General features: G+C 48.2%; 1 protein-coding gene across 3 annotated transcripts in view; it reads right to left on the bottom strand.

Annotated features, from left to right (window-relative positions):
- pltp (phospholipid transfer protein) overlaps window positions 1–12,558 on the bottom strand; it is a 698,920-nt gene that overhangs the window by 375,185 nt on the left and 311,177 nt on the right. For all 3 annotated transcript variants that reach the window (XM_068048032.1, XM_068048031.1, XM_068048033.1), the window contains exons 11-12: window positions 8,248–8,418; window positions 7,404–7,471 (exon numbers count right to left, since the gene is read on the bottom strand). In XM_068048032.1, coding sequence (XP_067904133.1) covers window positions 7,404–7,471; window positions 8,248–8,418 — 239 coding nt within the window. The remainder of the gene's footprint in view (window positions 1–7,403; window positions 7,472–8,247; window positions 8,419–12,558) is intronic.

Genomic DNA, 12,558 nt, shown 5'->3' with positions numbered 1-12,558 from the left:
CATTGAAAGAAGTACAAGTAAATCGCTGCTTCACCTGAAGGGAGTGTTTGGGGCCTGGGATAGTGAGGAGAGAGGAGGTAAATGGGCAGGTATTACACCTCCTGCGTTTGCAGGGGAAGGTGCCATGGGACGGGGACGAGGTGGTGGGGGTAATGGAGGAGTGACCAGGGTGTCGCGGAGGGAATGATCCCTTCGGAATGCTGACAGGGGAAGGGAGGGGAAGATGCGACTGGATTGCTGACAATGCCACCACTAGGTGGCGCTGCAATGGTACATGCGCAAATGCAGCCTGTGTCACTAAAACGTCAGTCTGCGATGTCAGGCAGCTACCAGGATTAAAGATGGCACTGCTCAAATAATCACACGATGGCAACCTAAACACATGGCAGCACGCAACGGCCGCAGGGAGGGAGCGAGCGGGCCTGGGAAGGGAGGGAGCGAGTGGTCCGGGGAGGGGAGGGAGTGAGCAGACGGGCAGGTGAGCCAGCAGTCGGGGGTGTGGCAAGTGGGCGGTCGGGGGAGGGGCGGTTAGCAGGCGGTCGGGGGAGGGGGCGGTGAGCGTGTGGTCGGGAGAGGGGGGCGGTGAGCGTGTTGTCGGGGGAGGGGGGCTGTGAGCGTGTGGTCAGGGGAGGGGGGCTGTGAGCGTGTGGTCGGGGGAGGGGGTGGTGAGCGTGTGGTCGGGGGAGGGGGGCGGTGAGCGTGTGGTCGGGGGAGGGGGGGTAGTGAGAGTGTGGTCTGGGGAGGGGGGCGGTGAGCGTGTGGTCAGGGGAGGGGGGGGTAGTGAGCGTGCGGTCAGGGGAGGGGGGCGGTGAGTGTGTGGTCGGGGGAGGGGTGCTGTGAGCGTGTGGTCGGGGGAGGGGGGCTGTAAGCGTGTGGTCGGGGGAGGGGGGTGGTGAGCGTGCGGTAAGGGGAGGGGGGCGGTGAGCGTGTGGTCGGGGGAGGGGGGCTGTGAGCGTGTGGTCGGGGAGGGGGACTGTGAGTGTGTGGTCGGGGGAGGGGGCTGTGAGCGTGTGGTCGGGGGAGGGGGGCGGTGAGCGTGTGGTCGGGGGAGGGGGGCAGTGAGCGTGCAGTCGGGGGAGAGGGGCGGTGATTGTGTGGACGGGGGAGGGGGGTGGTGAGCGTGCGGTCGGGGGCGGTGAGCATGTGGATGGGAGGGTTGCGATCAGCGTGTGGGTGGGAGGATTGCGGTGAGCGAGCAGGCAGGCGGTGGGGGTCGGGAGAGGGCGGCCGGGGGAAGGAGAAGACCGCACCCGCCACCAGCAAGGTCTTCGGCTGCGCTCTCCCTGCACCCGCTCTCTCCCAGCTCCCCAGACCCCCTCTCCCCAGACCCCCTCTCCCTAGACCCCCTCTCCTCCCACCCCTGCTCTCTCTGGCCCGGATCTCCCCACCATCTGCCCATGTTACGCGATGATGTCATCTGCGCATGCACCAACCAGTCTTGGCACTGTGGAACGCAGCGGATGCGCAGAGGGTAGGGGGCAATCTGCGCATGTGTGCAGATTGGCGCAATCGGATGGCGTAAACTGCCGGCTGAATTGTCAGTAATCACTTTGTTTCACTTTCATACAAAACTGATCATTATTTCTCCATTAACACTCTGTACAAGTGCTTTGTCTTTCACTAAGGCTATTACTACACTCTTTGCCTTTTATTCCATGACTTCTTTGTCATTTAATCTCTCCTGTCCTCTGCCTTATCACAGGCCTTCCCTTTTGTTCTTCTTCCCTCCCTCCTCCCTTTCACTTGCTCAAAGCCTATTACATTTCTGATGAAAGGTCACTGACCTGAAACGTTAACTCTGTTTCTCTCTCCACAGATGCTGCCACACCTGCTGAGTATTTCCAGCCATCTCTGTTTTTGTTTCTTACTTGTGCCTTCCTTGTTCATTGACTGAACTATTTGCCAGAATCAGTTTTAAGAATTACCTTCACAGTTGTGAAAACTTGAAGCATCTTGAGATGTTTTATTTTGTTAAAGGCAGTAAAATGATACAAATTGTTGTTTTTGAATCACCCCAACAAACAAAAACAAAATTTTTACAATCGCATAGAGAGAATGAGGAATTGAAGGAAATTAGTATTCATAAGAAGGTTGTGTTGGAGAAATTAATGGGGCTGAAGATTCATAAATCCCCAGGACTTCATATTCTACAACCCAGAGTGTCAATGGAGATAGCTATGGAGATAGTGGATGCATTGGTGATCATCTTCCAAAACTATATAGATTCTGGAACAGTTCCTGCAGATTGGAAGGTCACAAATGTCACCCCACTATTTAAGAAGAGAAGGAGAGAGAAAACAGGGATTTACCGGCCTTACATCAGTAGTTGGGAAAATGCTAGAATCTATTCTAAAGGATGTGATAAATGGACACTTGGATAATAATGATCTGATTAGGCATAGGCAAATGGATTTATGAATAGGAAATCATATTTGACAAATCTGTTGGAGCTTTTTGAGGATGTTACGAACAGAATAGATCAAGGGGAGTCGGTGGACGTGGTACACTTGGATTTTCAGAAGGCTTTTGATCAAGTCCCCCACAGGAGGTTGGTTAGCAAAATTAAAGCACACGGGATAGGAGGGAATCTACTGGCATGGATTAAGGATCGGTTGACAGGCAGAAAGCGGAGAGAAGGAATAAACAAGTCATTCTCACGTTGGCAGGCTGTGACTAGTGGGGTACCGCAAGGATCAGTGCTTGGGCCCTAGCTATATATCAATATATATACACTATATATTAATGATTTGGATGTGGGGACCAAATGTAGCATTTCCAAGTTCACAGATGACACAAAACTAGGGAATATCTGTGACGAGCATGATGCTAAGTGGCTTGAAGGGGATTTGGACAGACTTAGTGAGTGGGCAAGAGTGTGGCAGATGGAATATAACGTGGAAAAATGTGAGGTTATCCACTTTGGGAGGAGTAGATATGCAGAGTATTTCTTAAATGGTACGAGATTAGAAAGTGTAAATGTACAAAGGGACCTGGGTGTCCTTGTCAATAAGTCACTGAAAGTTAACATGCAGGTGCAGCATTCAATTCGGAAGGCTAATGGTATGTTAGCCTTTACCGCAAGAGGATTTGAGTACAGGAGTAGTGAAGTCTTGCTTCAATTGTATAGAACCTTGGTTAGAACCTCGGGGAGGTGGTAGCTTGATGGTATTGTCAATGGACTAGTAATCCAAAGACCCAGAGTAGTGGGGACATGGGTTCAAATCCTACCACGGCAGAAGGTGGAATTTGAATTCAATTAATAAATCTGGAATTAAAAAGCAAGTCTAATGAAGGCCATGAAACCATTGTCGATTGCTGTAAAAACCCATCTGGTTCACTAATGCTCTGGAGAGAAGGAAATCTGCTGTCTTTACCTGGTCTGGCAATGTGGTTGACTCCTAAACACCCTCTTAAATGGCCTAGCTCAGTTGTATCTAACCACTACAAATTCAAGAAGGAATGAAACTGGACAGACTACCAGACATCGACCTAGGCATCAGAAACGGCATTGGCAAACCCAGCCCTGTCGACCCTACAAAGTCCTTCTTACTAACATCTGGGGGCATGTGTCAAAGTTGGGAGAGCTGTCCCACAGACTAGTCAAGCAACAGCCTGACATAGTCGTACTCACGGAATCATACCTTACAGAAATGTCCCAGACACTGCCATCACCATCCCCGGGTATGTCCTGTCCCACTGGCAGGACAGACCCAGCAGAGGTGGTAGCACAGTCGTATACAGTCGGGAGGGAGTTTCCCTGGGAGTCTTCAACATCAACTCTGTACTCCATGAAGTCTCATGTTATCAGGTCAAACATGGGCAAGGAAACCTCCTACTGATTACCACCTACCACCCTCCCTCAGCTGATGAATCAGTACTCCTCCATGTTGAACACCACTTGGAGGAAGCACTGAGGGTGACAAGGGTGCAGACTGCACTCTGGGTGGGGGACTTCAATGTTCATCACCAAGAGTGGCTCGGTAGCACCACTGCTGGTCGAGTCCCAAAGGACATAGCTGCTAGACTGGGTCAGTGGTGAGGGAAAAACATACTTCACCTTATCCTGACTAATCTGCCTGCCGCAGATGCATCTCTTCATAACAGTATTGGTAGGAGTGACCACTGCACAGTCCTTGTGGAGACGAAGTCCTGCCTTCACACTGGGCATACCCTCCATCATGTTGTGAGGCACTACCACTGTGCGAAATGGGATAGATTTCGAACAGATCTAGCAATGCAAAACTGGGCATCCATGAGGTGCTGTGGGCCATCAGCAGCAGCAGAATTATACTCAACCACAATCTGTAACCTCATGGCCCGGCATATCCCCCACTCTACCATTAACATCAATGAAGAGTGCAGGAGGGCATGCCAGGAGCAGCACCAGGCATACCTCAAAATGAGGTGTCAACCTGGTGAAGCTACAACCCAGGACTACTTGCGTGCCAAACTGCGTAAGCAGAATGCGATAGACAAAGCTAAGCGATCCCATAATCAACAGATCAGATCTAAATCCTGCCACATCCAGCTGTGAATGGTGGTAGACAATTAAACAACTAATTGGAGGAGGTGACTCCACTAGCATCCCCATCCTCAATGATGGATGAGCCCAGCACATCAGTGCAAAAGATAAAGCTGAAGCATTTGCAACAATCTTCAGCCAAAAGTGCCAAGTTGATGATCCATCTCGTCCTCCTCTAGAAATCCCCAGCATCACAGATGACAGTACTCGGTCAATTCGATTCACTCTGCGTGATATCAAGAAATGAATGAAGGCACTGGATACTGCAAAGGCAATGGGCCCTGGCAATAGCACTGAAGACCTGTGCTCTAGAACTTGCCGTGCCCCTAGCCAAACAAATCGCCCAGGTATGTCCTGTACACAAAGAGAAGGACAAGTCTAACCCAGCCAATTACTACCCCATAAGTCTACTCAGTCATCAGTAAAATGATGGAAGGTGTCGTCAACAGTGCTATCAAGCAGCACTTGCTTAGCAATAACCTGTCACTGATGTTCAGTTTGGGTTCCGCCAAGGCAACTCAGCTCCAGACCTCATTACAGCCTTGGTTCAAACATGGGCAAAAGAGCTGAACTCAAGAGGTGAGGTGAGAGTGACTGCCCTTGACATCAAGGCAGCATTTGACTGAGTATGGCATCAAGGAGCCCTAGCAAAATTGGAGTCAATGGGAATCGAAGAGAAAACTCTTCGCTGGCTGGAGTCATACCTAGCGCAAAAGAAGATGGTTGTGGTTGTTGGAGGTCAATCTCAGCTCCAGGACATCAGTGCAGGAGTTCCTCAGGGTAGTGTCCTAGGCCCAACCATCTTCAGCTGCTTCATCAATGACCTTCCTTCAATCATAAGGTCAGAAGTGGGGATGTTCACTGGTGATTGCACAATGTTCAGCATCATTCGCAACTCCTCAGTTACTGAAGCAGTCTGTGTAGAAATGCAGCAAGACTTGGACAATATCCAGGCTTGGGCTGTTAAGTGGCAAGTAACATTCGCGCCACACAAGTGCCAGGCAATGACTATCTCCAACAAGAGAGAATCTAACCATCTCCCCATGACATTCAATGGCATTACCACTATTAACATTCTGGGGGTTACCATTGACCAGAAACTGAACTGGAGTAGCCATATAAATACTGTGGCTGCAAGAGCAGGTCAGAGGCTAGGAATCCTGAGGCAAGCAACTCACCTCCTGTCTCCCCAAAGCCTGTCCACCATCTACAAGGCACAAGTCAGGAGTGTGATGGAATACTCTCCACTTGCCTGGATGGGTGCAGCTCCAACAACACTCAAGAAGCTCGACACCATCCTGGACAAAGCAGCCCACTTGATTGTCACCCCAGCCACAAACATTCTCTACCTTCACAACTGACACACAGTGGCAGCAGTGTGTACCATCTACAAGATGCACTGCAGCAACTCACCAAGGTTCCTTAGACATCACCTTCTAAACCTGCAGCCTCTACCAACTAGGACAAGGGCAGCAAATGCTTGGGAACACCACCACCTGCAAGTTCCCCTCCAAGTCACACACCATCCTGACTTGGAACTATATCGCTGTTCCTTCACTGTCACTGGGTCAAAATCCTGGAACTCCCTTCCTAACAGCACTGTGTGTGTACCTACACCACGTAGACTGCAGTGGTTCAAGAAGGCAGCTCCCCACCACCTTCTCAAGGGCAATTAGAGATGGGAAATAAATGCTGGCCCTAACCAGTGACGCCCACATCCCATGAATGAAAAAAAAACTTGGAGTACTGTATGCAGTTTTGGTCCCCTTGCCTTGGGAAGGATATTATTGCCATAGAGGGAGTGCAACGAAGATTCACCAGACTTGTTCCCGGGATGGCAGGGCTGCCCTATGAAGAGAGATTGGGGAAACTGGGCCTGTATTCTCTAGAATTTCGAAGAATGAGAGGTGATCTCATTGAAACCTACAAAATAATTAAAGGGAATGACAGGGTACATGCAGCTAAGATGATTTCCCTGGTTGGGGAGTCTAGAACCTGGGGACACAATTTCAAAATAAGGGGGAAGCCACTTAGGACAGAGATGAGGAGAAATTTCTTTACTCAGAGGGTTGTGAATCTTTGGAATTCTCTACCCTAGAGGGCTGTGGAAGCTCAGTCATTGAGTATGTTTAAAGTACAGATTGACAGATTTCTAAATACCAATGACATAAGAGGATATGAGGATAGTGTGGGAAAAAGGCATTGAAGTGGATGATCAACCATGATCATATTGATTGGCGAGGCAGGCTCGATGGGCTGAATGGCCTACTCCTGCTCCTCTGTTCCAAAATTCCAATTAAACACATAGCATCAGAATTGGTTATAGCCCATTTTCTGCAACATTACCAGTGGGCCACAGACAGGACATGGCCAGGAGGTCTGAGCCTCAGCCTATATCGGCTCTCAGGCCCCATTGGAATACTTTCATATGATTGGCTGGAAGTGGTTGGAAATGTTCACTCTGACCAGTTTCATGGGTCATTGAGCTGCCCTGACGAAGGTAAGTGTTGAATTATTTTTGTGAGCATCGGAGAAGCTGGAATGCACCTCAGGGTTGACAAAAATAATGGGAAGCTCATGAACTCCTGTCCATTACTTATCTTGTGGGTGGCAGCTCGGGCCTGATCCTGAAGTCTCAATCCAGCAAGTTTCACTCAGTCACCTGTTTGGCACCCTGTAGGTCACCTACCAGGTTTGTATCAAAATTTCAGGGTCCTCTTCACCCTAGAGATTTGCAGTTGACCAGCGCACTCTGCAATTTAGAGCCCCAATGTCAAAATCACCACCCAAGCGTGGGACCTAGTGTGAATACTCGGTTACACAGCCTGGGAGCCTATTATGTCTCTCTTTGCTCATATTGTGCAGGGGCCAAAAATCCTACCTTTTGAGGTCCAGTTTGACTGCAAGCTTCTTCCCCTTCAGAGACACCTTTGCACTCAGCTTTGACTCCTGCAACAAGAAATTCAAATGACACGGGCTCTCTTGAAGTTGCCGCTCAGGGAGTGAGATGATGCAGTGTTTTATCAAGATTGGAAAGTTGTTACATAGTTTACATAATATACAGAGCATTGTACTCAGTGACACACAGTGGGCCAGAAACTACAACCTGATGTTAGTGAATGAATAATGAATGTGCTTTATTCCCTTGTACACTGTTCGAACATAGATACTAACATTTTATGTTGATTAGGACAGACGAGAAATGGGATATAAATCTGCTGAAATGAAACCAAAAAGTGCTGGAAATAGCAGGTCTGGCAGCATCTGCGGAGAGAGAAGCAGAGTTAACGTTTCAGAAAGAAAGATCTGATGAAGGGTCACTGACCTGAAACGTTAACTCTGCTTCTCTCTCCGCAGATGCTGCCAGACCTGCTGAGTAATTCCAGCATTTCTTGTTTTTATTTCAGATTTCCAGCATCTGCAGTATTTTGCTTTTATTATAAATCTGCTGTCTGTGTTGATCCACTAATATCACTTACATTCATTTCTAGTGCAGTGTGTTATTATACAACTAATATCATCAACAGTCTTTTCTCGTGCAGTGTGTTATCATACACTAGCTGAACAGCCCAGGCAGTGTGGGATCTCGAGCATGCTTGTTATATTGAGCTATGAGAAAGGAGCTACGTTTGATGGGGCCTGTACTATTAAGTTCACTGCAGAGATAGCTTTGGGATTGTGTCCAGTCAGGACTCTGTGCATAGAGTAATAATTAAATTGCTTACCATAGTTATACTGGACAGCATGACTGGTTTGGAGTTAGGCGGTAGGAGGATGACATCCATACGGGCCCTGACACTAACAGTGATCCCTGATGGTTTGATGGTGCAGCGAGGAGCAGATGTCACTTTCAACTCCAACAGCAGAGGAGCCTCCTTAGCTGATGATGTTGGGGTCTTGGTATCAGTGAAGGGGAAAATGACACAGTTAAAAATTTTGAAGACATTCCATATGACATATATTGTATCAAAATCCCCATATAGTTTTGGTCGCCCCTGTCTCAGCTCATCTGCTGCTGAACACCTCATGCCTCTGTTACCTCTAGACTTGGCTATTCCAATGCACTCCTGGCTGGTCTCCCACCTTTCACCCTCCATAAACTGGAGTTCATTCAAAACACTGCCACCATATCTTAACTTACTCCAGGTCACCCACCTCCCTGTGTTCGCTGACCAACAATGGCTTTGGTTAAGCAATGTCCTGATTTTAAAGTTCTTATTCTTCTTTACAAATGGAACAAGGCCATTTGTTTCATTACCTCTCCCCTCCTTATCTCTGTAAGTTCCGCTAACCCTCCAGGATATCAGCACTCCTCCAATTCTGGCCTCTTGAGCATCCCCAATTTTAATCGCTCCACATTTTGCTTAAATCGCTCCTTAATCTTCTCTGCTCTAAGGAAAACAATCCTAGCTTATCTAGTCTTTCCGTAGAATTGAAGTCCCTTATCTCTTGTACCATTGGTGGTCTTACCTTCAGTTGCTGAGGCCCTAAGCTCTGGAATTTCCTCCCTAAACCTCTCTACCTTTCCACCTCTCTCTTCTCCTTTAAGACACTCCTTAACTCCTACCTCTTTGACCAAGTCATCTGCCCTTATAGCCTCGGTGTCAAATTTTGTTTGCAAATGCTGTTGTAAAGTGCATAGGGATGTTTTACTACATTAAAAGGTGCTATATAGTTGTTTTTGCTGTTGTGTTAGGAGGGCTCCTGCAATGTAACCCTCCCCTTCCTTCCCCTCCCTTTACAGAGGAGTTGATTCCTCCTGGGGTTGGGCTCTGGGCACTGTCAGGTAACCCATTCACTACCAATTCTTCATGTGTGCATCTTGTTACTCTGTGGAAATCATTGAATCACAGAATCTTACAACAGAGAAGGAGGCCATTCAGCCGACTGTGAAAGAGATTTGTAATTAGTCCCACTCCCTTGCCCTTTCTCCATTGCTCTGCAAATTATTCCTTTTCAAGTATTTATCTAATTCCCTTCTGAAAGTTACTAGTGAATCTGCTTCCACTGCCCTTTCAGACAATGCATTTCGGATCACAACTCATTGCATAAAAAATATCCTTCTCATTCTGTCTTTGTTTTTTTCTGCCAATAACATAAATCTGTGTCCTCTGGTTATCGATCCTTCTGCCAGTGGAAATAATTTATCCTTATCTACTCTAGCAAAACCTTTGTTAATTTTGAACACCTCTATTACATTTTTCCTTAAACTTTTCTCAGCTCTAAGGAAAACAATCCCAGTTTATCTTGTCTCTCCACATAACTGACGTCCCTCATCCCTGGTATTGTTCCAGGAAATCTTTTCTGCATCCTCTCCAAGGCCTTGACACCCTTCTTAAAGTTTGGTGCCCAGAATTGGACACAAACTTAACATGTAATTCAATTGTATTATGATCACTTTCCCCAGATCTTTTACTTTTTTAATTCTTTCATGGGATGTGGGCTAGACCAGTATTTATTGCCCATCCCGAATTTCCCTTGAGAAGGTGGTGGTGAGCTGCCTTCTTGAACCGCTGCAGTCCATGTTGTGCAGGTTCACCCACCGTGCTGTAAGGAAGGGAGTTCCAGGTTTTTAACCCAGAGACCGTGAAAGAACAGCGATATAGTTCCAAGTCAGGATAGCATGAGGCTTTGAGGGGAACTTGCAGGTGATGGTGTTCCCAAACATCTGCTGCCCTTGTCCTTCCAAGTGGTAGAGGTCGTGGATTTGAAAGGTGCTGTCTAAGGAGCCTTGGCGAGTTCCTGCAGTGCATTTTGTAGATGGTACACATTGCTGCCACTGTGTGTCAGTGGTGGAGAGAGTGAATGTTGAAGGTGGTGGATGGGGTGCCATCAAGCGAGCTGCTTTGTCCTGGATGGTGCTGAGCTTCTTGAGTGTTGTTGGAGTTGCACCCATCCAGGCAAGTAGAGAGTATTCCATCACACGCCTGACTTGTGCCTTGTAGATGGTGGACAGGCTTTGGGGAGTCAGGAGGCGAGTTACGTGCCGTAAAATTCCCAGCCTCTGACCCACAGTATTTATATGGCTGATCCAGTTTAGTTTCTGGTCAGTGGTAACACACAGGATGCTGATAGTGGGGAATTCAGTGATGGTAATGCTATTGAATGTCAAGGAGAGATGGTTGGGTTGTCTCCTGTTGGAGATCATCATTGCCTGGCACTTGTGTGGCACGAATGTAACTTGCCACTTATCAGCCCAACATTTGAGATTATTAATTAACCCTACATCATTGCACAATACTAGATCTAAAATATCTTTATCCCGAGTTGGTTCCACAGGAAACTATCACAAAAGCATTCTACAAACTCATCTTCCAGGCCACCTTTGCCAATTTAATTGGTTCGGTCTATATGAAGATTAATATCCCCCACAATTAGTGCTTTGCCTTTGTTACAAGCTTCAATTATATCAAGCTTAATGCACTGTCCAACAGTACAACTAATGTTAGGGAGTTTATACACTAGTCCCACCAGTGCCTTCTGACCTTCGTTATTCTAATCTCCACCCATTCTGATTCTACTTCACGATATTCTGACCCAATGTCTACTGTCCTCATGTCAACCTTTAATATCAGGGCTATACCTCCTCCTTTTCCATTCTGTCTGTCTTTTTGAAATGTTGTGTATCCTGGAATATTTATTTCCCAACCTTGGTCACCTTGTAACCATGGCTGGGATTTAACGAGGTAGAAGCGGATGGCAATGGAGGAGGGGGGCTGTAAAGTTGCATGGGATGTCATCTCACCTCAGCCAAATTCTATGAGTGGCGGACAGCAAGACATGTGGCAACTCTGTTCGTGTTTTAATAATGAGCAATTGAGAGGCAGTTAAGTAAGTTATTAAGGCAATTGACCGTGATTTAATGGGGCCCATCCAGATTTACTGCTAAGCACACAGTGAATATAGGGCATTGAAGCCTCGGCAGTCTTTAAAGGGCAGCAACAAAGTGGCAGATGCTGTCATTGTTGCACTTGGTGACCGTGGAGTAATGCTTTTCCCGTTTTGCAGTGGAAAGGAGTTGGGCAGTCATTGATTTGGGTTTGAGGCCCCCTTGATGAGATTGTGCTTCTGACAGGGGGCCACTATAGAGAGGCTGGAGAGCTGGGTGGGTTGGAGCAGCGACTGGCAGGGTATGCAAGTTGGAGTGGCAGTGCTCAAGTGCCATGGGAATCATGCATTCCAGAGGAGGATCTTCCAGCAAGGTGGAGAACCTCAGAGGAAGGGAGATCCAGGCTCACGCATCAGAACAGCAGAGACCTCCTGGACAACGGCAGTGGCAGCCTCCTGATGAGCAAATAGCAGAAGGCCGCAGACGGGACCACAAGCAGCCACCAGCTCAGAGACAAAGGTACCCTGCAGCAAGGGTGTACAGACAGAGAAGAAGCTACCGCCAGATGTCTGAGAGATAGTGTCACCATAGACTGTACCTCTCATGAGAGGCTGTGGCAGCTCTCTGTGCCGTAATAGTGGAGAAGGAGAGCTCTGATTGCAGTGGTGGTCATCCAATGCCAGTGGCTGTCAAGGTCATTCCAGGGGCCCACTGGAGACATGTATGACATCACTGCAGTGAGGCGGTGACACATGCCCTCTTCAGGAGGCCCAGCTAGTACATTCATCATCAAACTGCTGCGGACAGTCAGGCTCAGAGAGCCAGAGGATTTGTCACCATGGGGGTGGGGGGGGGGCGGGGGGGTGGGTGGTGGCCGGGTTCCCCAGGTGTGAGGTGTGATCGACAGCATGCATGTGTCCATGAAGGCTCCCGCAGACCAGCCAGCGGCCTTCATTAACAGGATGGGATTTCATTCCCTCAATGTGCAACTTGTCTGTGACCACCATCAATGGATCCTGCAGGTGTGTGAGGTACCCCGAGAACAGCCACAACACTTGCATTCTCCAGCACTCCCAGGTGCCACAGCTTTTCACCAACGCACCCACCCCCTCACCACCATCATGCACCTTCAAGGATGGATATTTGCCAACAAGGGATAGCCACTGAAAAGATGGCTGCTGACACCCGTGAGGAACCCTATGACAGG

This window comes from Heterodontus francisci, chromosome 16 (assembly GCF_036365525.1).
Source record: "Heterodontus francisci isolate sHetFra1 chromosome 16, sHetFra1.hap1, whole genome shotgun sequence".
NCBI lineage: Eukaryota > Metazoa > Chordata > Chondrichthyes > Heterodontiformes > Heterodontidae > Heterodontus > Heterodontus francisci.
This window is presented reverse-complemented; position numbering and strand designations above follow the sequence as displayed.